The sequence below is a fragment of the Acomys russatus genome, chromosome 16, assembly GCF_903995435.1.
Source record: "Acomys russatus chromosome 16, mAcoRus1.1, whole genome shotgun sequence".
Taxonomy (NCBI): domain Eukaryota; kingdom Metazoa; phylum Chordata; class Mammalia; order Rodentia; family Muridae; genus Acomys; species Acomys russatus.
In genome coordinates, this window is record NC_067152.1 from 32,509,579 (window position 1) to 32,532,541 (window position 22,963).

Genomic DNA, 22,963 nt, shown 5'->3' on the forward strand with positions numbered 1-22,963 from the left:
CTAAAAAAAAATAAGAAGAAGAAGAAGAAGAAGAAGAAGCTATTTCAGGAAACCCTTTCCTACAGGCTGGAAACAAAGGTTTTCTTATTCCACCTTTACCTGTAAGACACTGTTGGAGGTCAGGTCCTCCAGTTCCTGAGGGCAACTGCATGCCTGAGACACCCCAACCCCCAACCCCAGCCTTCCCTAACACTGGCTGGTTAGGCTGCTATGCTGGAGGCGGGGAAGGGCAACATAAGTCAGCTAATAAAAAAGGGCTTTAATGAAGTTAGTCAAGATGAAATTAAGTGTTTCAAACTCCAGTTGAGTTTCTCTGGAGGTGGCTCTAGGCAGACTTCTTTCACGCAGGAAGAACCCTTTGATTATAGAACCTTTGAGAACGCATTGCTCATTTAACTGCTGCTCAAAGAGCCTGGAGAAATCATTCTCCTTCCTACCCCAAATGAGCACCAACGTTTCTGGAACACCCCACTTCTCAGGGTACCTGGCTGCACACGGTAAAGCACAGCTTGTACTGCCCTCCTACACCATCACCTTCCAACCTCTATCCGGCTCCACATATAAACACTGAAACCAGCTTCCTCCCTGACTAGAGACTGCTCCAGGACAACCTAGATGCTATGGCATTTGGTGAGAAACCCATCTAAGTGCACCTCTCCAAGTGATCTGAAATGAAAGGACTGGTGCTTTCAAAAGACATTTAAAGACCATAGAAACCAGAGATGAAGTCACAAATGCTTTGCCCCCTCCTCGCCCCACACACTTTTTTCCCCCTTCCTTATTCCTCTCTTTATCTCTTTTTCTTTTTCTTTCTCTCTCAGAAGGACAGAAATACAACTACTAGCAATTATCTGTTAAGATTTATCACATCAATCTCAAAACCAAATACTGGGCATCTACTATCAGCTTAGTTCATTCTCTCTCTCTCTCTGTCTCTCTCTCTCTCTGTCTCTCTATCTCTCTGTCTCTCTGTCTCTCTCTCTCTGCCCCTTCACAGAGAAAGCAAGCCCAGAGCATGAGAGTGACAGGAAAACATCATGAGTAAGACTGCTAGCACAGCCACAATAGACAAGAAAGTACCAAACCTTAGGACCAAACCAGAAGCTTCCGAGATGAAGAGAAGTGTGATGCAGTCCTATGAAAATGAGATGAGTAGGCAGGCAGACATCAGAGTTCCAATGAAGGAGAGAGGAGGAGAAGGAATAACAAAAGTAGGGGAAGGATGCAGCAAGAGAAACAACAGCTCAGTGAAGACAGGACTATGCTATTGTGAGATGGATGACAGACCAGCAAGATAGAGTTCTGACCAAATAAAGGACAAGAAAGGAACGAGACAAAAAGTGACATGGAGATTTTAATCCCAGCAACGAAACAAGAAATGTGTGGTCTGAATGCAATAAACAACTCCCATTTCCTCAGGTGGATTTAATGTCCTAACCCTCCATTCTGATAAGAATACTCAGGGAAACAGTTATTCACATTTCCTCAACTCAAAACTCAATTTTTCATGCATTCAAGCAACCTAACTAGGGAAATATTTCTCCCCAGAGGAAAAGTGCATGGCTAATGTAAACCTTATGCTCCTTAAAGCTGTCAGGTTTACATTGTAAAGTATAAAGTTTTAAAGGCCCTCAAAGTCTAGCTTTCATGGGGGAAGGAATTTTAAAATAAATGTCTCATCAAAAGTTTTCATGTGCTGGGTGTGGTGGCGCACGCCTTTAATCCCAGCACTCAGGAGGCAGAGGCAGGTATATCTCTGTGAGTTTAAGGCCAACCTGGTCTACAGAGTGAGTTCCAGGGTAGCCAGGGCTACACACAGAAACCTCGTCTTGGGGAAAAAAAAAACCACTCATCTTCACTTCAGCAGAAGTAATCCAGACTAGGTGTCACCACCAGTCATGAAGTGCCTTCTGGGATGCCACAACTGAGCAGATGCAATGGGGGTGGGAGGGAGATGACATCAAGCCACAGACACCCAAAGGCAACTAGGAATGGGTTACAGTTATATCCAAAAAGAAGAATTTTATTCATATGCTTTCAAAATTATAACTATGTTTCGATACATACCAATCAAATGGCTAAGAATTTGCATTAGAGACCAGATTTCTGCTATTACTGGCAGGGACTTGCTGGCAAGAGAAAAGTCCAATGTGAGACACTGTGTTTTGAAGTGTGTCACACCAGGGAGGGAAGTGAGCTGGGTATAAAGTGAACAAGGTTGTACATGAGTTGGTCCTTGTTGAAGCTGAAGAGTGAGTACATGGGTATACTGAGGTAGTATCTTTCTGTTGAAAAATGTTTTCAAACATTTCACATGGGGCTGGAGAGATGCCTCAGAGGTTAAGAGCACTGGCTGCTCTTCCAAAGGTCCTGAGTTCAATTCCCAGCAACCACATGGTGGCTCACAACCATCTGTAATGAGATCTGGTGCCCTCTTCTGATGTGCAGGTTTACATGCAGGCAAAACACTGTATACTTTTTAAATAAATAAATCTTAAAAAAAAAATTCACATGGGGTTAGGGATTTAACACAGTGGTAGGATACTTACACAACAAGGTCCAGGAATATGTCCCCCGTATGTCTCCCTTCTCCCAAAATCTTTCATATTAAAAAGTAAAACCCAGGGCTAGGGAGATAACTGAGTGGATAGAGCACTTGCCATGCAAGCATGAGGACTGGAGTTTGGATCACCAGAACCCATATAAAAAGCCTGCTTGTAATCCCAGTGTTCAGAAGGCAGAAACAGGGAGTTAACAGGCAAGCTGGGTAGCTGGATTAGTTAAACTTGCAAGCACCAGGTTCATCAAGAGACCCTCTATCAGTAGGTAAGGTGCAAACTCATTGAGAAGGACATCCAGTGTCAATATCTGGCCTCCACACACATCCATAGGTACCTACCTGTGCACCCACACCCACACACCTATGCACACCACACACCCCTAAAAAAATTAAAATACAGTCCCTATAAAAAAAAGGGGGGGAGGACCTTAGCATTAAGTGTTCAGAACCTCAGCACTGGGAGAGGGGAGGTGGTAGAAACAGATGAACCCCAGGGGCTTGTTGGCCAGTCCCGCCTAATTAGAAAGATTCAGGTTCAGAAGGTGGAGAAATGACTGAGGAAGGCATTTTGATGTCAACATCTGACCACTACACATGCACACACGCGGGTGGGAACACACCCATGGTATAGTATCAATAATGAAAAGCCCATCAAGGACGCTCATGCTCCCTTTCTTCTCTTTGTGCACAGGTGACACACTCCCCACATGGATATAGGTGGCAGCACTGAAGGCAGCACAACTGTCTACAGGGGCAGCTGTGCTGTAGTCTAACTGGAGTGTGTGTGTGTGGGGGTGAATCTGAGGGCAGTATGACAGGCAAAGGAGAGGCTAAAGCAAGAGACAGCGGGGATGAGGACGGTGGTCAGCAGACTGCCACTTAAATCTAGGAAGTAGATGCCACAAGCCTGGCTATGACCTGGAACTGGGGACCAAGAGGAGTGACAGTCAGACTTGGAAGGTACTTCCTGAATCTGCACAACAGGACCTGATTATCAGACCAGCTGAACAGTAAGGGGATAGCAGAGAGCATCATTCTGTTTTCTAGACTTGTGGGCCATGGCTGTTGGCACAGGAAGGCCTCAGAAAAGAAGTGTACATTTAGAAAGGGAAGTTTATGTGGTTGTGTAAGTCTGTCTTCAAATTTCAATTAAGTAAATTGGTTCTAACCCCTCTGAGAGTCTCTAATATTAACCACTCACAGGACACTCATGTCTGAGTGCTCTATCTGCATGCACATCTGCATGCTGGAAGAGGGTGTTAGAGGGTATAGATGGCTGTGAGCCACCATGTGGGTGCTGGGAATTGAACTCAGGACCTCTGGAAGAGCAGACAATGCTCTTAACTGCTAAGCCATCTCTCCAGCCCAACTCAGCATCTTTTTTTTTATGATTAGTAAGAATGATTCTAAATTGGACCCGGTCCTTTGTGCCCACCATTATTGGAAAAGAGATGGAAGGAAATATGTTTGGTCTACTAAAGAATTATAATCAGATAAAAATCTGAGTGCCAAAAAGCAGAGGCAACAAGTGTTTTATGCAGAGAACAAAGATCCCTAAGCCAGTGCTGGGAATATTACAGTCCATTCAGCTGCACCAGGCCAACATGAGTTTTGGAGTGTTTTTGTTTTGTTTTGTTTTGTTTTAGTTTTTTGTTTGTTTGGTGGGTTGGCTGGTTTGAGACAGGGTTTCTCTATGTAGCCCTTAGTTATCCTAGAACTTGTTCTGCAGACCAGGCCGGTCTCGAACTCTGCCTGCCTCTGTTCATGGAGTGCTGGGATTAAAGGAGTGCGCTGCCACCACTGCCACTATCACCACCATCACCACACCACCATCACCATCACACTACCACCATCACACCACCACCATCACACCACCACCACCATCACCACACCACCATCACCATCACACCACCACCACCATCACCACACCACCATCACCATCACACCACCACCATCACACCACCACAATCACACCGCCACCACTCCACCCCACCACCACCATCATCACACCCCCCACCACCACTCCACCCCCCCACCACCATCATCACACCCCCCACCACCACTCCACCCCCCCACCACCATCATCACACCCCCCACCACTCCACCCCCCCACCACCATCATCACACCCCCACCACCACTCCACCCCCCACCACCATCATCACACCCCCCACCACCACTCCACCCCCCCACCACTATCCCACCACCACCCTACCACACCACCACAACTGCAGGCAGTTGGCATCTGTCTGGTCTGAAGCTGCAGAAATGGAACATACACAAGCCTGATTACTGGGGAGATTTCAGAGGCAGATGGAGATTGCTGCAGCACAAAACCAGACTTGGGAAGACTACAGCTAACGTAAAATGTCTCAGTGCACCTAAGTGCCAAAAACAAGTAAGCCTCATTTTCTCTACTAAGTACAATTTCCCACTTTGGCACAAGGCACTTCTATTTCTGGGAACAGCAACATGTGTTTGGTTGAGAGCAAGTGTACCTGCCAAAAAGCAGTGTGGGAATGGGGGTGGATATTTGTAGGTTTTTGGCTCCTGAAAAAAAGGAAACAGATAGGAAACCATGAAATAGAATCCCAGATAATTCCAGATACGTATTCTGAAGAACACCAGTTAGATGGGTAAGCCTGTGCTTGCATTCACAGGTTTCTTCCAACCACTCGACTGTCTCAGGCCTAAGTCAGGCTCCTGCCTTGTGTACACTGCTGTCTACTATCCCAACTTCTTCCTAGCCCCACTAGTTCAGTCCCATTCAAACAGCATCCACTCATTCTCAAATTGGAGAATACCAGGTACCCTAGTCTGCTCAACTGTCAAACACCGCAGACTGAGGGATTGAAGCAACTGACAGCTATTTGTCCTAGTTCTGTAGGCTGGAATTCTGAGATCAGGGTGCCAGCATAACTAGGCTTTTGTGGAGGAATTTCTTCATGGCTAGAGACATTTTCTCATTGTGCCTTCACATGACAGAAAGACACACAGACACACAGGTCTCCTCTTCTCATAAGGACACTAGTACAAGTACGGGGTCTCATCCTAATGCTATCTGTAAAGCCCCACAGTCACATACCATTACACTGAAGCCTAAGGATCCAACTGTGGAACTGTCAAGGGCACACTTTGTCTGTAATACCCTGGCATGTCACTCCTATGCTTGGATTCTTCCATTTCTTTTAATGCCCTTCCACTGGCCACTAGGCCCTACACTGGCACTCTTTATTGGGGAAAGGGGTACAGTTCACTAGAGAGCGCTCAGAAATCTGCCATTTTCTGATGGCCACAGGGAATGGGGGCCAGAGATGCCAGGCAGTTTTGTTTTGGTTTTGGTTGGTTGGTTATTTTTTGAGACAGGTCTCTCTAGAGAGCCCTGGCTGTCCTGGAACTCACTATGTAGACCAGAATGGCCTTAAACTCACAGCGATCTGCCTGCCTTTGCCTCCCAAGTGCTAGGATCAAGGTTGTGTGCCAGTGCTTCTAGCCATTAAGTAGTCTTGAACAACCAGACACACTATTCTGATTTGCCAGACACTCACATGGGACAAAACCCTAAGTAGCTTTCTAAGCCCACAATCTGCTTTACACATAAGCACAAAAGCATATTTCGTATGATATAATATACTGAATTTTATCAGACTATACCTTCTGTGTGAGTCAAGACCATATTTCTTTTATATGGAACATTCCCATGCAGTGCCCACCATCTTGGGAAGCCCATCTTCATGGCTCTGTTGATACTCTCATCTCCACTAACAGACCCAGCACTGCCTCACAGGTGGAGTGTCAATACATGACCCTAGTATCTACAAGGTAAATTCTGTATGTGTTATTAAAATTATTTAAATAACAAAATATGGTAATATGTGTCTACAATGCCTGGCTTCCTATCTAAATTTTTAAAAATTATTTTTCGAGCTGGGTGTGGTGGCACATGTCTTTAATCCCAGCACTCAGGAGGCAGAGGCAGGCGGATCGCTGTGAGTTCAAGGCCAGCCTGGTCTACAAAGGGAGACCAGGACAGCCAAGTCTACACAGAGAAATCCTGTCTCGAAAAACAAACAGACAAAATTATTTTTCTATTGTTACTTTGTTTCCAGAAAGCAAAAAGGTACCTTTGTAATAAATCATATAAAGGCAGAACAGGATTCCTTACATCTTGGTCCCCATATCTCTCTAAGCTCAATTTACCTCCACTTCTGCCACACTCATCCATTCCAATGCTCTTCAGTCAAGGAAACCTTATCCTTACCCTGTATTTCAGCAACTTTTCTCATCGCTGTGACAAAATATCAGACAAGAGTACCTCACAGGGAAAGAGATTTATCTTGGCTCACAGGTTGGTTCTGTTTTATTTCATTTTACTTTATGTGCCACAGGCAAGCCTGGTGCTGTGGAAGCCAGAAAAGGATGCTGGATACCTTGGAACTAGAATTACAGATGATTGTGAGTCACTATGTGGGTGCTGGGGACCAAACCCAGATCCTCTGGGACCACTGAGTCATCTCTCCAGCCTCTTAGCTCACAGTTTAGAAAATACAGTAGTCCACCATGGTGGGAAGGCATGACAGGAGCAGCTTAGTCCATGTGAGTGGAAACGGGAGGCTGCTGAGAACACCATGTTGACCAATGAGGAAGTACGATCCAGCTATAACCCTCAGGGCTCATCCCCAGTGGCTTACTTCCAGCAGCCAGGCCTCACTCTTTGAAGTTTCCACAGCCTCCCAAAAGAGCACCACCACCTGTGGACACGAGCCTGTGGGAGATAATCTCAAACTCAAACAATAACACTCTGTCATACCTCACTACAAGAAGCTCTTTGTCGCTGGGCATGGTAGCACATACCTTTAATCCCAGCACTCGAGACGCAGAGGCAGTGGGATTGCTGTGAGTTTGAGGCCAGCCTGGTCTACAAAGCAAGCCCAGGACAGAAATATAAAATGAAGCTACTGCTATCCAGGGTTTAATTTAATCATTATTTATTTAAAGATTTGTTTATTACATATACAGTGTTCTGCTTGCATGTGCACCTACACACTGGAAGAGGGCACCAGATCTCATTACAGAGGGTTGTGAGCCACCGTGTGGTTGCTGGGAATTGAACTCAGGACCTCTAGAAGAGAAGACAGTGCTCTTAGCCACTGAGCTATCTCTCCAGCCCTAATTTAATTTTAAAATGTAGTTCTGCTGGGCTTGGTGATCTATATCTATACTTCTGTCACTTGGAAGGTAAAGACAGGAAATCAAGAGTTCCAGGTCAAGCCGGGCATGTTGGCATATGCCTGTAATGCCAGCACTCAGGATGCAGAGGCAAGGGGATCTCTGTGGGTGCGAGGCTAGCCTGGTCTACAAAGTGAGTCCAAAACAGCCAGGGCTACACAGAGAAACCCTGTCTCAAAAAAAAACAAACAAAAAGAGTTCCAGGTCATCCTTAGCTACACATGGAGTTTGAGGCCAGTCTAAGTTATAGGAGGGCCTGTCTCTAACAAAAACAAAACAAGCCCTCCACAGTTCATTCTTAGCTATGGGATCTACGACGTCACTTTACGTGATTAGCTCTTAAGTATCACTAAGCCATTCTGAAGTGTCATTTAATAGTCCCTTTCTTCTGGGTGGTGGTAGCGCACACCTTTAATTCCAGCACTCCCGGAATCTCTGAGTTCAAAGCCAACCTGGTCTACAAAACAAGTCCAGGACAGCCAAACTACACAGGGAAACCCTATCTCCAAAAAAATAAATAAAGAAATAAAGAAAAGTTCTTGCTGTTCCACGCAGGGTCTAACTAGGTCGGACGGGTTGCTGGTAGCATCCGAGCTGCTCTTAGCTACGAACAGGAAGCAGGTTGTTGTAGTACTGACAGAACAACGTGACCTTCTGACATAGGACAATATTTTCCATCTGGAAGACTGCTTAACAAAGGGAAATTAATGCTATGCTCATGAAAATAGTAAGCCATGGAGATGTGATGAAAGAGAACAGACCAGTCAGACCTGAATTAAGATCAAATAAGAATTAGTAATGGACAGAAGAACAGAGAGGACACTGACATCCCTGGATTCGAGATGTGCATGGCTTTGTCTGGGCCAATCACTTTGGAAATTAAGTAGGATGAATTTCCCAGCTGTAGCGATCCCCACCACTAAACGGGGATGATAGAAGATGGACAAATCAGGGTTAAATGGTCAACAAGCCTCATTTCAAAGGCTCAGTTAATGTGGTTAAGTTGGATGAATGTCAATTTTTTTTTTTTTTTTTTTTTTTTTTGGAGACAGGGTTTTTCTATGTAGCCTTGGCTATCCTGGCCTTGCATTGTAGACCAGGCTAGCCTCAAACTCACAGTGATCCACCTGCTTCTGCCTCCCAAGTGCTGGGATTAAAGGCGTGCGCCACCACGTCTGGCTGTGAATGTCAAATGCCCTGGTTATTTCAGGATCTATATGAAGCAAGAGAGTAATGAATGGTTGAGAAGATATCTTCTGTAGTTATGATTGAAGATTCTAATCTTTAGAACTAACAAATCTAATGCAGCAGGTCTTCAGAAAGCCCAAGCAGCCAGAGCTATTAATAGAAAAGCCTAAAGCTATTCAAACTCAGGACAGAAGCAATGGAGCATAAGAGAGAAGATAGTTTCCTCATCTGCTGCATTCAGTGGAGTCAGAACAGTCAGGCCGTAAACTCATCATCTTTTTAGCTCATTCTTCTTTCACATTTTATTAAACAATGTAGACCCACTTTCCGTTGGAATATGCTTACTGGGCAGCAGCTAAGCAAGTCTGTGTCACTTAAGGACAATCTGAATTACCTTCTTTTAAAGTCCACTTGATCGAGCCTGTCCTCTTGCTGACAGCATGCAAACTTCCATCCAGGGTTGAAACAAACAACAAGGTTTCAGGCAGCGTCACTGTGCTAGCACTTGCAAAAGTCTGCAACGAGATAGAGAGCATCTTGATGTCAATCCACTCCTTACCCTGGGTGTGTATAATCACAAACTCCTGCCCTCAAAGCCATCCCCCATCTGACCCCCACCTTCCAGATGAAGGCGGCCCAGGTGGAGAGCCTATGTTCTCAGGCAAGAGCACATCTCCAGACAAGAGCTGAGTTGCTTTATCCTAAGTGTTGGTCCTTGCCACACACCGACAGGTCTACAACCTAACATGACAAATTCTGAAACAACCCTATGGCACATCTGTGATCCCAGCACTCAGGGAGGAAGAGGCAGGAGGAACTCTGTGAGTTCAAGGCCAGCCTGGTCTACAAAGCCAAGTCCAGGACAGCCAAGGCTATACAGAGAAACACTGTCTCAAAATGTCAAAAACAAACAAATGAACAACAAAATACTGTATGTAAAGAATACACAGTCAAGGCTTCTTTGTGTAATGTATGTCATTGCACACTGTTCATAGTCCCTCATATTGCTTCCCCTTGTTCCACCCCCCAGCCCCCCCACACACACACATGCTGCTCCCCTCAAATGGTCCTATGGAAAAGCAGAAACTACCTCATATTTTAGCTACATGTTTCAACTTCTATATCCTAAAGAAAAACTTCTTGATACAGAAAAATCTCTGGGCCCAATGAGACTATATGCTGTTTTTTGTTTTGTTTTGTTTTAATGGACTCATATTTCTAATATTCTAAAAACTGAAACAAACTGAGACATAGATCAGCAATGTTACATATGTATTAACACAGGCCTTAAGAGAAATCTATGATATAGAAAAATGTTCATATATATTATTTAGTAAAAAAATACAAAACTCAAGCCTTGGTGTGCACTGTGGTTCTAATTATATTGGATGGAGTTCTTTCTGCGTGACCTCTGGCTTTGCTAGGATCTATATGCTCACCACAGCGTTTCCATAGGAGCTGTTACATGTACCCACAATTGATAGTTTCCTACATAAAGTTGCCCTGTTGAGAGGGCCTACTCAGCTGTGCCATGCTTTTCTAATAGGATTTCTTTTTCTTTGTCACTGTTCTACAAATTACCTAGAGTTCTAGTATGTGTATCTTGAATTTAAGCAGGTCAACAATGCTTGCTTAAATGGTAACAAAATTTTTATTAAGTACTCTTTTTAGAATATGAGTTTAACTGGTTTTTTTTTTTTTTTTTTTTTTTTTTTTAATATAAAAAACAAAAAGATTCACTTGAGAGGCAAAGGCAGGAGGATCTGTGTGAGTTCCAGGCCAGCCTGGTCTACAAAACAAGTTCCAGGTTCCAGGACAGCCAGGGTGGTTACACAGAGGTAGCCTATCTCAGGAAAAACAAACAAGCAAAACAAAACAAACCCAAAAGGATTAGGCAGTTATTTATGAATGGGAGCCCGGCCCTAGAATGGTCACTCTCCTAAGACGCTTAAAAGATAGGGCCTGATGGTTCTCTTTAGGATGGCCTGAGATGGCAGGACAGCACTGCAGGCCCTGAGTTCCTTTTCATGGAGAGATCCATTGGCAGCACCCAGTGAGGGTGATGTTGGAGCAACTGCTAGAACTTGGCTCATCCCCTGGAGTGCTGGCCTGGAGGGCAGGAGGTGCAGCCCTTGCTTTGATATGGCTCAGCCTCCCTTCTGGAAGGGAAGAAAGAGCTGACTTTACTGCTGTCCACTGCATATGTTATCTAGGCAGGGTCTGGGGGTTGAGGAAGAAGAGTCTGCTATTAATTCTACTTGAAACCAACAGAAATAAAACTAAGAGAGAAACCACAGAAGCCTCGAGAGTGGTATCTGTCCCATCTGAGGATCCAAAGGTCATTGTTTGGGAATGGCTGAAATCATTTTAGCTCACAAGGTCTGGAGGGTAACAAGCCACAAGTGGACCTGCCCTACCCTGACATGAGAAAACCACACGGCCCAGAGCAAATAAGTTATCACAGGAATAACCACTTTGTAAAACTGGTCTTGGAACCCAGGCAGAAACCAAAAAAAAAACCAAAAAACCAAAAATAAAATAAACTTGGGAAAGTTTTGTAGCTTTTACCCACATGGAAAACACTGGACGAGAGAAAGAGACAAAAAGAAGCCTGAGGAGAAACACCTGCCTTCCGTTGTCCCTTAGACCTCAGCAAGGGCATTCCTTGAACTCAAAGACACTCCTGTCCTTAAAACAAGTTACAATTGGATAAATTTGCTGAAATCGGGTTAATGTTACTATTTAAAAGAGTGCTGAGTCTTAAGAGATGGCTCACAGTTAAGAGTACTTGCTGCTCTTGCTGAGGACTAAGGTTCTGTTCCTAGAGCCCATATGGCAGCTTACAACTTGATGTGTAACTCCAGTCCCAAAGGCGCTAGTGTTCTCTCATAGCCTCTGTGGGCAACACGTACCCATGCAGCACACACACATACATTCAGGCAAAACCCTCATACTCATAAAAACAAACAAACAAACAAATAAATAACTAAGTGCAGAGGAGGTGACTCAGAAGGTAATGTCTTTGCCACCAAGCCAGATGACCTGAGTTCAATCCCCAGTATCCTTATAGTTGAAGGAGAGAGCTGCTCCTTCGAGTCGTCCTCTGACTCCCACATGTGTGCTATGGTACATGTGTCTCCCAGAAAACAAACAAAATTAACAATAAAAAAACCTTTCTTAAATAACACAGAGAGCTGGGTGGTGGCGGCACACACCTTTAATCCCAACAGTGAGGAGGCAGAGGCAAGTGGATCTCTGAGTTCAAGGCCAGCCTGGTCTACAAAGTGATTCTAGGACAGCCAAAGTTACACAGAGAAACCCTGGCTCAAACAAACAAACAACAAATCACACAAAAATATATTACAATATTATAGCACTAGTATTTTCTTGTTTCTGAATTTTTAATATGATCATGTTATTTGCAAGAAATCTTTCATAAACTAGACAGAAAACACGTAAGTCTGTAGGTAAGAGAGAAGCCGACATTTAACAGTACTTATGTGAGCACCTGAGTTCATAGAACACACCTTCAATTTCAGGATACCAGGCAACTCTGCCACTTTTGATTAGTCACCAAAAGGAGCAAAGGTTTAGAGAGGCAGACGTTTCCCAATCAGATTGTGAGCATCTAAGAGCAAGAGAGTTGGCACTATTACTGAAGCAAATGACAGCTCAGAAAATGTTCCAGATCTCTCATCCCACTTGATAAGGCTGGAGAGATGGCTCAGCAGTTAAGAGCACTCAGTGGCTGCTCTTCAGAGGTTCTGAGTTCAATTTCCAGCAACAACATGGCAGGTCACAACCATCAGAGCCCTCTTCTGGCATGCATGAAAACAAACCACTCATATACATAAATGAATCTTAAAAACAAGAACACTTGAACACCAGTGCTCCTTTACTGCTAGTGTGAAGACGAAAGCCACCTACCTTGTTTGATTGTCTTAGAAACACAGGAAAAGCAATTATCTGTGGCTGGCTAGTGAACCAAAGCAAAGCCCTAGTCACATAACTGGGCTAAAAATCTCCAAGCGAGCTTTGCAGAGAAGTTGGTTAGTGATTGGGCTCTAGCCGCCAGTTACACGTCCACAGTAGCCTCACAACTCTGGCCAGGTTTTATAGGTTTTGCTCTTAACTGATTCAATTTGGATGTCTCTGGGAAACTATCATAACTCATTCATTCTCTCTCTCTCTCTCTCTCTCTCTTCCCCCCTTCCTCTCTCTCTCCCCCTTCCCTCCCTCCCTCCCTCCCTTCCTCTCTCTCTCCCTCCCTCCTCCCTTCCCCACCCCCCTCCCAGAGTCCTTGAGACAGGGTCTCTTTATGTAGGCTGACATATTCTCATGATAAGTATATATTACAAATTTCCTGGTGTTTTGAAACCTCAAGCATAATGTATCCCTCCCTTTGAGACAAGGCTTTGCAGAGCCCGGGCTGGCTTTGAGCTCTCTATATAGCCGATAATAGCCCTGCCTCCACCATCCATGGTGTATGTGGTGCTAGAGATCAAACCCAAACCCGGGCTTCATGTTACTAGGGAAACACTCTTCCAGCTGCGCTACTCTCCCAGACCTTCAGCATGTTTTAAAAACATGAAAATACCTACCTCTAAATACAGTTGCTATAACTAACGAGTTAAATAAGCTCCTACATGCCTTTTGTGATACTGATCACTGCTGAGAACTATTTGTACCTGAACGCTGAAAAACACTGCTTCATGATAATGGAGTCCATTACCTTTGCCTAGCCGGTTCAGCCTTTAGGACATTTTTTTTCCTCTACAACAGTTGAAAAACAGGAACAGGCCCTATGGCTGTACATGCTAGTTTCCAGAAGGCCTGAAAATGGAAAAAGAGCAAACCTACATCTGCTTTATGCTACCTAGAAACTAACTGATGTTTAAAACATACATACATATATATATACCTGTTGCTTGAAGATGGCTTCAAGGAAGTGGCCAATAAGGAAGCCTGTAATGAGCGAGAACAATATGGGCAGGTATTTTAGTCTACCCTAAAACCGAACATCCACTGGTTCCCAAAGACATCAGGCTCTGTCTGAACACAGTGACCAGAACCACTTTGGAAATTCCCAGCATTTCGAAGTGATCTATGCTTGATGCAAATTGTACTGTCCCACTTATAAGATTGGAGCATAAAAGAGGACTGTAATTGCTTTCCATTTATAAAATTTCCCCAAAGCACACACACACTTCGCCACAATGCCGCGTTAAGACCCACTATTTTGTGTCATGTAAATTAATCAAGTCCAAATTATACATCTTTTATTTTTATTTATTTATGTTTTTGGGGTTTTTTTTGGTTGGTTTTTGTTGTTGTTGTTGTTTGTTTGTTTTTTTGAGACAGGGTTTCCCTATGTAGCCTTGGCTATCCTAAACTCACTTTGTAGACCAGGCTGGCCCTCGAACTTACAGCCATCCGCCTGCCTCTGCCTCCCGAGTGCTGGGATTAAAGGTGAGCACTACTATGCCTGGCTATACATCTTTTAAACCAGCATATTTTACTCCTGGCCTTCAGTGGTAGAAGGATCCGCACTGGAACCCTGCTCAGCATGCACATCAATAAGCTACCTGACCCCATGTGAAGGCCAGCTGAGTCCTACTGTCCAACAGTCAGATTAATTATAAAGTGAAGTTCCACAAGTCCAGCAGCTTCCCCACTGTGTGAAGCACTAGTCTCTCTGCATTTACCAACCACCAACTGCTAATGCAGAGAGAGTAAAAGGCAGGGTACAACCATGTGATGATTCTGTGCTCTCAACTCAGCCAATCTTACACACACACACACACACACACACACACACACACACACACACACACACACACACCCCTGAGGCTAGCTTTGAACTCACAATCTTTCTTCCTCAGCTTCCTAGAGCTCAAATTAAAGACATGTACTATCACATCAATTTAATGGTTGGTTGGTTGGTTTTGGGTTTTTTGGTTGGTTGGTTGGTTGGCTTTATTTTTTTGAGACAGGGTTTCTCTGTGTAATAGCCCTGGTTGTCGTGGCTTTGTAGACCAGGCTGACCTTGATTCTTCTGGCCTCGAAGGGCACCAGGCACACAAGTGGTACACAGATATACATGTAGGAAAATACCCATATGCATAAATAATTTTAAGAAATGAGTTCATGGGGCTAGAGAAATGGCTCAGAGGTTAAGAACACTGTGTGCTCTTCCAAAGGTCCTGAGTTCAATTCCCAGCAACCACATGGAGGCTCACAACCATCTATAATGAGATCTGGTGCCTTCTTCTGGCATTCACGCACACATGGGGGCAGAGTGCTGTATAAATAATAAATAAATAAAATCTTAAAAAAAAAAAAAAAAAAGAAATGAGTTCATGCCAGGTGGTGGTGGTACACACCTTTAATCTCAGCACCCGAGGCAGAGGCAGGCAGATTTCTGAGTTTGAGGCCAGCCTGGTCTACAAGGGAGTTCCAGGACAGCCAGAGCTACACAGAAAAACTCTGTCTTAGAAAAAGAAACAAACAAACAAAAAGAAAAGTTCATTTTCATTGCCTAGGGATATGGCCTAATTGGTATAGTGCTTGCCCAGCATACATGAAACTCTGTGTTGGATCCATAGTACCACATAAACCAGACAGTGATGAATCCCTATAATCCTCGGCAAAGAACCAGGAATTTAAGGTTATCCTTGGTTACTAAGGAAGTCCGAGGCTAACCAAGGCACATGAAACTCTACAGCATCTAAACAAATGGGAAACCAGAGAGCCCATGAATGCACAGCGTTATAGGTACAGCATGAAACAAGTAGACCAGTGCAACATACAAGGTTTCCAAAGTGTTTTCTTTTACTACCCAGTTTGAGCACATAAACTCTTCACAGCAATTACATCTGCATGTCTCTAAATGAAAAATGATTAATTTCAAGAGAATTAGGATGTGCTAAAGAATAAGCTCTTATAATTATAAGTTCTAGTAATAATGCTTAGAAGTAGGAAGGGTATTTTCCTAAGGGAAGGCAAGACAAGACCTTGCATGTTGATGCAGCATGGATGGACAGTGTGCGGTGGATGACAAAGCAGAGGTCAATAACATGGGAGAACAAACTGGCTGGGTTATTCTTTCTTAGATGAAGTCTTGCTATATTAGCATGACTGGTTTTTTTTGTTTTTTTTTTTAATGCTTTTTAGGGGCTGGAGAGATAGTTCAGCAGTTAAGAACACTGCCTACTCTTTCAGAAGTCCTAGGATCAATTCCCAGCACCCACATGGCAGCTCACAACTTCTGTAACTCCTGTTCCAAGGGATCTGACATCCTCATACAGACACACACGCAGGTAAAACGCCAATGTACATAAAATAAAAATAATAATTTAAGCTGCATGTGGGGGCACAGGTCTTTAATTTCAGCACTCAAGTGGCAGAGACAGGTGGATTTCTGAGTTTAAGGCCAGCCTGGTCTACATGGAAAGTTCTAGGACTGCTAGGACTACACAAAGAAACCTTGTCTCAAACAAAACAAATACTAAAAAATAAAATATTAATTAATTTAAAATGTTTTTTAAGGCTTACAGCCAGGCAATGGTGAAGTCTGTCTTTAATTCCAGCACTCTCAGTGCAGAGGCAGGTAGATCTCTGAGTTCTCAGCCTGGTCTACAAAGTAAGTTCTAGGACAGCCAGGGCTATAGAGAAACCCTGTCTTGAAAAAAGCAAAACAGCCAGGCGTGGTGGCGCATGCCTTTAATCCCAGCACTTGGGAGGCAGAGGCAGGTGGATCTCTGTGAGTTCGAGGCTAGTCTGGTCTACAAAGCGAGTCCAGGACAGCCAAGGCTACACAGAGAAACCCTGTCTTGAAAAAAAAAATATTTACACTTGTGTGTATGGGTATTTTCTCTGCATGTATGTCTGTTCACCATGTGGATGCAGAAGCCAGAAGAGGGTGTCAGATCCCCTGGGACTAACATCACAGACAGCCAACAACTGAGCCATCTCACCAACTTAAGGTTGTTCTTTTGTTTGTTTTTTGTTTTTGTTTTGTTTTGTTTTGAGACAGGGTTTCTCTGTGTAGCCCTGGCTGTCCTGGACTCACTTTGTAGACCAGGATTTCCTTGAACTCAGAGAACTCCACTGAGCCACTGAGCCCAGTCTCAACTCAAGGTTGTTCTTGAACTTGCAGATTCAAGTAATTCTTCACCTCAGCCTCCAAAGTAGCTGGGTTGAAAGATGCATGCCACCATGCCCAACCTCAGACTGGATTATGCTGCTGGATCTAACTGGTTGAAAATTACAGAATGGGGGAGGGGCACTGGAGAGATAACTCAGTAGCTAAGAGCACTTGCTGCTCTTGTAGAAGACTCCGTTTAAGCTCCTAGTACCCACACGCGGCTCACCACCACCTGAAACTCCAGTCTCACAGATCCCACATCCTCTTCTGGCCTCTTCAGGTACCAGGCATACATGTGGTGTACATACACACATGCAAGAACTTACACATACATATAAAAACAAATCATTTCCATTTAAAAAAAGAAAGAAAATTTTATTATGGACTCACTGATTCCCCCTCCCTTTAGACAGGGTTTTTCTGTATAGGCCTGGCTGTCCTAGAACTTACTCTGTAGACCAGGCTAGCCTTGAACTCAGAGATCCACCTGCCTCTGCTTCCCAAGTGCTGGGATGCACCACCACTGCCCAAGCCAGATTCACTAATTTTAAAGAAAATCAGAAAATTTTCTGGTGTGCTACCACAGACTCCAGTTCTATAGTGCTATAAACAAACACCTGTACAGCATTGTCAATCCAGCAGGAAATTCCTCAGAGTAGCATGCTATAACAGACCTTTACAGGCATTAGAAGATTATTTTGAAGAACATTTGTATCCATAATTCTGCTTGCACAATACTACCTCTGTAATATGCAAACAAAGCCTGGATATTGGAGATTCTGCTTGCTTTATAAAAATACTCAGCAGGAGGGCCGGAAAATGGCTCAGCAGAGGTTCTGAGTTCAATTCCCAGCAACCACATAGTAACTCATAACCATCTATAATGAGATCTAGTGCCCTCTTCTGGTGTGAAGGCATATATGCAGGCAAAACACTATATGTAATAAATAAATCTTTCTTTTAAAAAAGTACTCAGCAGAATTCAATCATTTTTGTCATTTAATCACATGGTAAGAGACTGTGCCAAGCAATGGCCAAAAGCCATCAAAAACTCACAACCATAGGGCCAGAGAGATGGCTCAACAAATAAAGGTACCCAATATTGAGCCTGATAACCAAGTTTAATCTCCAGGACCCACAGGGTAGAAGAGCCGAACTAATTCCTGCAAGCTGTCCTCTGACTTTCATACACTTGCCCAAACACCATTCATACACACACAAGTAATGATAAATTCTTCTAAAATAATTATGCCAGGCAAGGTGACACACACCTTTAATCCTAGCCCTTGGAGGATGAGGCAACAGGATCTCTATGAGTTCAAGGTCTGCCTGGCCTATAGAGTTCTAGGTCAGCAAAGGCTACACAGAGAGACCCTGTCTCAAAAAAAAAAAAACAAAAACAAAAAGAATTTACAACAGTATCATGAGACAGAAATTAGTGTCTGGTAAGGGTGTACAAATCCATTACATAAAGCCCTTTCTATGCCAAAGAGAGCACACACGACGAACAGAGGACCACACCTCTTACACAGCCCAGAAACATGGACTAAATTCTCAAGCAAAATGTCTGCCTTAAGCAAAGGCCTGCTGGCACAGACACTAAAACACTTATTTTGTTTTCTGAAACAGGGTCTCTCTGTGTAGCCTTGCCAGTTGTGGACTCTCTTTGCAGACCATGCAGCCTCTCAACTCACAGAGATCCGCCTGCCTCTGTCTCCCAAGTGCTGGGATTAAAGGCGGGCGCCACCACTGCTCTGCATTTTGATCCAATGCTGTTCTCCAAACCATCTCATCATATATCTGCAGCAAAACTGCACAATCAGAGCCCTGGTGACAGCAAGGGACTTTTCTAGCTTCCTCATGTCTAGTTTTAAGGAGCTTCATTTCCAGCTTTAAGGATTTCAGAACGATCCTAAATCATTCCAACTTCTGTCACATGGAGTTTACCTGTGGTGTCAGGAATAACCCATCTACCATTCAGTTCCTTCTAGCCAGCCCATTGACTGCTGTTACATTTCCTGATGAAGTGTCAGTAAAGTAACAATGACATTTGCTTTGGACGGGAGTCAGGTATCTTAGCTGGGGAGGTGGGGCCAAGGCCTAACCAAACATACTGTGTGGTTTCGAAAGAAGCAGCTTAGAGTTAAATTAGCATTTGTGGCAACTTTAGGGTGTGGTGTAATTAACCACCACCCAAGACAGTTACAACTCTTCAGTTTAGGCCACCCCTCCGCTTTACCAGACAGATCTGATAAAAAGTACTTTCTAAGTCCACTTTAGTCCTGAGCACAAAGGTGGCTGCTTTCACAACAGGTCACTGTATCCCACTAACTTGGTGTAGGGCCCACGCTCAGTCCAAGTTCAGTTATTTCAGCTCTGCTTGGCTTCCTGGTCCTTCTGCCACGCTGGAGAAGGAAATATACTCCATAAGAAAAGTACTTCAGAAAACCTTTTACCACATCACAGACCAGAAAACATAGCCTTGATCTTAGGATTTTGTTTGTTTTTGTTTTTTCCAGACAGGGTTTCTCTGTGTATCCTTGGCTGTCCTGTACTCACTTCGTAGACCAGGCTGGCCAGAATTCATAGCGATCTACCGGATTCTGCCTCCCAATGCTGGGATTAAAGGTGTGTACTACCATGCCCAGCTGATTTTAGTGTTGTATGAAAATCTCCAAGTTGCCTTTGATGAGTATTGGGGAGCTAGGCCAAATCACTCATTGTATACAACAACCCAAGATCACTTAGCACAGTCACTCAGCAGCTGAGCCTGAGTGTGCAGGTGTGGCCATCGCTTTCCATTGTCTTCACTAAAGAAAAATAACTGCAATTTAGATCACGTAACAATTAAGAAACCTGCTAAGTTTACTTATCCTGATGGAGAATTACCTCAATCCAGACTAACAATTGCTGATTAGACTACAAATTTGTAAGATGCACCAGCCTTACTTCTAAAAAAGCCAAGCTCCTCTTGAATATGGATACTCATGTACAGTTTAACCTATTATTAACGAGTCCTCATGTAGAAACCCCAAAGGGAAATAAGTCTCAATTACACAGAAAAATTTTCAGCCCTGATAATCTGAAACTGTCAATTTCGCTCTTTATACTTTCTTAGAGATTCCTTGGGGAGGGAGTGGAAAGGGAAGAGGTCAAAGAGAAAGTGCTCTAGTTAAATTATCTACAAACAACTGTATTTATGACATAATTGCCACATACACTTGCCAGATTTGCCAAGCATAATGATAAAAGTTAAACAGCATAAAACACTCTGGCTCAGACACCCCAACAGAATCCACAGGCCTGAAATACACTGGCAGGTTATCTACCTCTATGAACCAAGTCCATAGCACCATTTCCCTCTCTCCGGTTAGCTGGATCAATGTAATAATCCACATAAGACAGACCAAACAGCAGAGGTGCTTGTAATCCTGAGATACATAATTTTTTAGATGAAAAGACCTCCCCAACCCTCTCACTGCACAGGAAAAGAAACCCCCACCCACAAAGGTGAACAGACTTGCCCAAGGCATCACAGACAGTTAACCATAGACACAGGGAGGGCTGGAGGCTCTACTTTCCAATCTGGTCTTTTGCCCTCTGCCCCTAAACTATAATTTTACTACTTTAAATCATAGTTCTCTGAGAGCCATAAGCCTCAATGATTTCAGTCCTGAAACTCCCCTCAGAACTCTGCTGGGATGGATGAGGATCAACGTTCTGCTTTGATATGAGGGTTACATCTTTTGAAGGAGACTATAATATAATTTACAGATTCTCTAAAAACACATACTTTATCACACAGCAAATTAGATGGGGCAAGATCTTTTTATTTTTTTAATGTGTGTGGAGTTTTCCCTGCATGAATGTCTACGCCTGGTGCCTGAGGAGGCCAGAAAATGGCACTGAGCCCCCTGAAACTGTAGTAATGGAAGACTGTTAGCTATCACGTAGGTACTGAACCTGGGCTCTCCTCCAGCCCCCAGAGTGAGGTCTTTTTTAAAAATGTTCTTGGCAGGCAGGCATGGTGGCACACGCCTTTAATCTCAGTACTCTGGAGGCAAAAGCAGGCGGATCGCTGAGAGTTCGAAGCCAGCCTAGTCTACAAATAGAGTCTAGGACAGCCAAGGCTACACAGAGAAACCCTGTCTCCAAAAACAGGAAAAAATGTTCTTGGCATATGTCTTTAATCCCAGCACTCGGAAGGAAGAGGCAGGTGGATCACTGTTGAGTTAGTTCAAGGCCAGCCTAGTCTAGAGTCTAGGAGTGCCAGGGCTCTGTATAACAAAGAAACCCTGTCTCAGGGGGGAAAAAGTTCTAGATGAAAATTCCTGAAATCCTATTATCCATGTAAGTGGGTGGGAATAATACCACAAAAAGTCATGGCCTTAACCATCATAAAAATTCCAAGCCGGACATGCACTCAGAAGGCAGAAGCAGGTGGATCGCTGTGGGTTCGAGGCCAGTATGGTCTACAAAGCAAGCCTAGTGTAGTCAAGGCTACACAGAGAAACCCTGTCTCAAAAAACAAACAAACAATAAAAAAAACAAAAAAGAAAAAAAATTCCTACAGCACACCCCAATCCAATACAGACCTTCTCCTAATTTAAAAAATGTTTTAAATGACATCAAAATTTATACACTTAAAGTGTACAACATGTTTTGATAAACACTGTAGAGTGGATAATCTAATTATAATTAACAAATTCATTACCTCACCTAATATGTGTGCATGTTAAAAACATTTAATATCTAGTCTCAACAATTTTCAAGGGCTAGTAAGATGGTTCAACAGCAGGCAAAGGCACTTGCCACCAAGTCTGAAAGCCTGAGATAAATCCCATATGATGGCCGGGCTGTGGTGGCGCACGCCTTTAATCCCAGCACTCTGGAGGCAGAGGCAGGTGGATCTCTGTGAGTTCAAGGCCAGCCTGGTCTACAAAGCAAGTCCAGGATAGCCAAGGCTACACAGAAAAACCCTGTCTTGAAAAACAGAACAAAACAAAAAGATCCCATATAATGGAAGGAGAGAATCCAGAATGTCCTCTGACTTCCACATGAACACATGCATAGGCATCTGTACACACGCACCACGCGCATGCACTAAATTAGTTAATTAAAAATACTCTTCAAAAAACCAAAATACTGTTATTAAATGTAGCCACCACGTTGTAAAGTAAGCCTCCTGAACAGCCCAGCTCTTTTTGTTTGTTTGTTTTTCGAGACAGGGTTTCTCTGTGTAACTTTGGCTGTCCTAGACTCGCTTTATAGACCAGGCTGGCCTCGAACTCATGGTGGTGATCACCTGCCTCTGCCTCCCGAGTACTGGGATTAAAGGCATGTGCCACCATGCCCAGATGAACAGCCCAGTTCTAATAGTTTACAAAGGTCTCTGCCACGAGATAACACTGCTTTGATGAAGCCAGTTACTCTTTTAATGTCACTGCACATAAGGAAGCACACATTAACTAGTATAAGACAACTCACTTAGACAGCAAGAATCATTTTAACCAACCATAAATTGATGGGCTTCACAAAGTAAATTATGACTGTTTCACTAGAAAGGATAAGATGCTTACACAAAAGCAATTCCTGTGGGGGAAAAGGTTTATTATTAGCCAGCTGTGATGCACATGCCTGGAATCTTAGCACCTGGAAGCTAAGGAAGGATTGGGAATTCAAATCTGGATTTGGCAAAACAGTGAGTGTGCGCCAGCCTGGGCGGCACTGTCTCTGGGTAGTGGGGGCACTGTAGACATGGGTCAGTGGGTCAAGTGCTTGCTGCACAAGCCCGAGGAGCTGAGCTCAGAGTCCTAACACGTATGTGAGGCCAGGTGTAGCA

General features: G+C 43.8%; 1 protein-coding gene across 1 annotated transcript in view; it reads right to left on the minus strand.

Annotated features, from left to right (window-relative positions):
• Nucleotides 1-9,539, minus strand: part of Ern1 (endoplasmic reticulum to nucleus signaling 1) — a 58,055-nt gene extending 48,516 nt beyond the window's left edge. The window contains exon 1 of the mRNA XM_051158904.1: nucleotides 9,370-9,539. Coding sequence (XP_051014861.1) covers nucleotides 9,370-9,511 — 142 coding nt within the window. The 5' untranslated portion in view covers nucleotides 9,512-9,539. The remainder of the gene's footprint in view (nucleotides 1-9,369) is intronic.
• Between the last annotated feature and the right edge of the window lie 13,424 nt (nucleotides 9,540-22,963).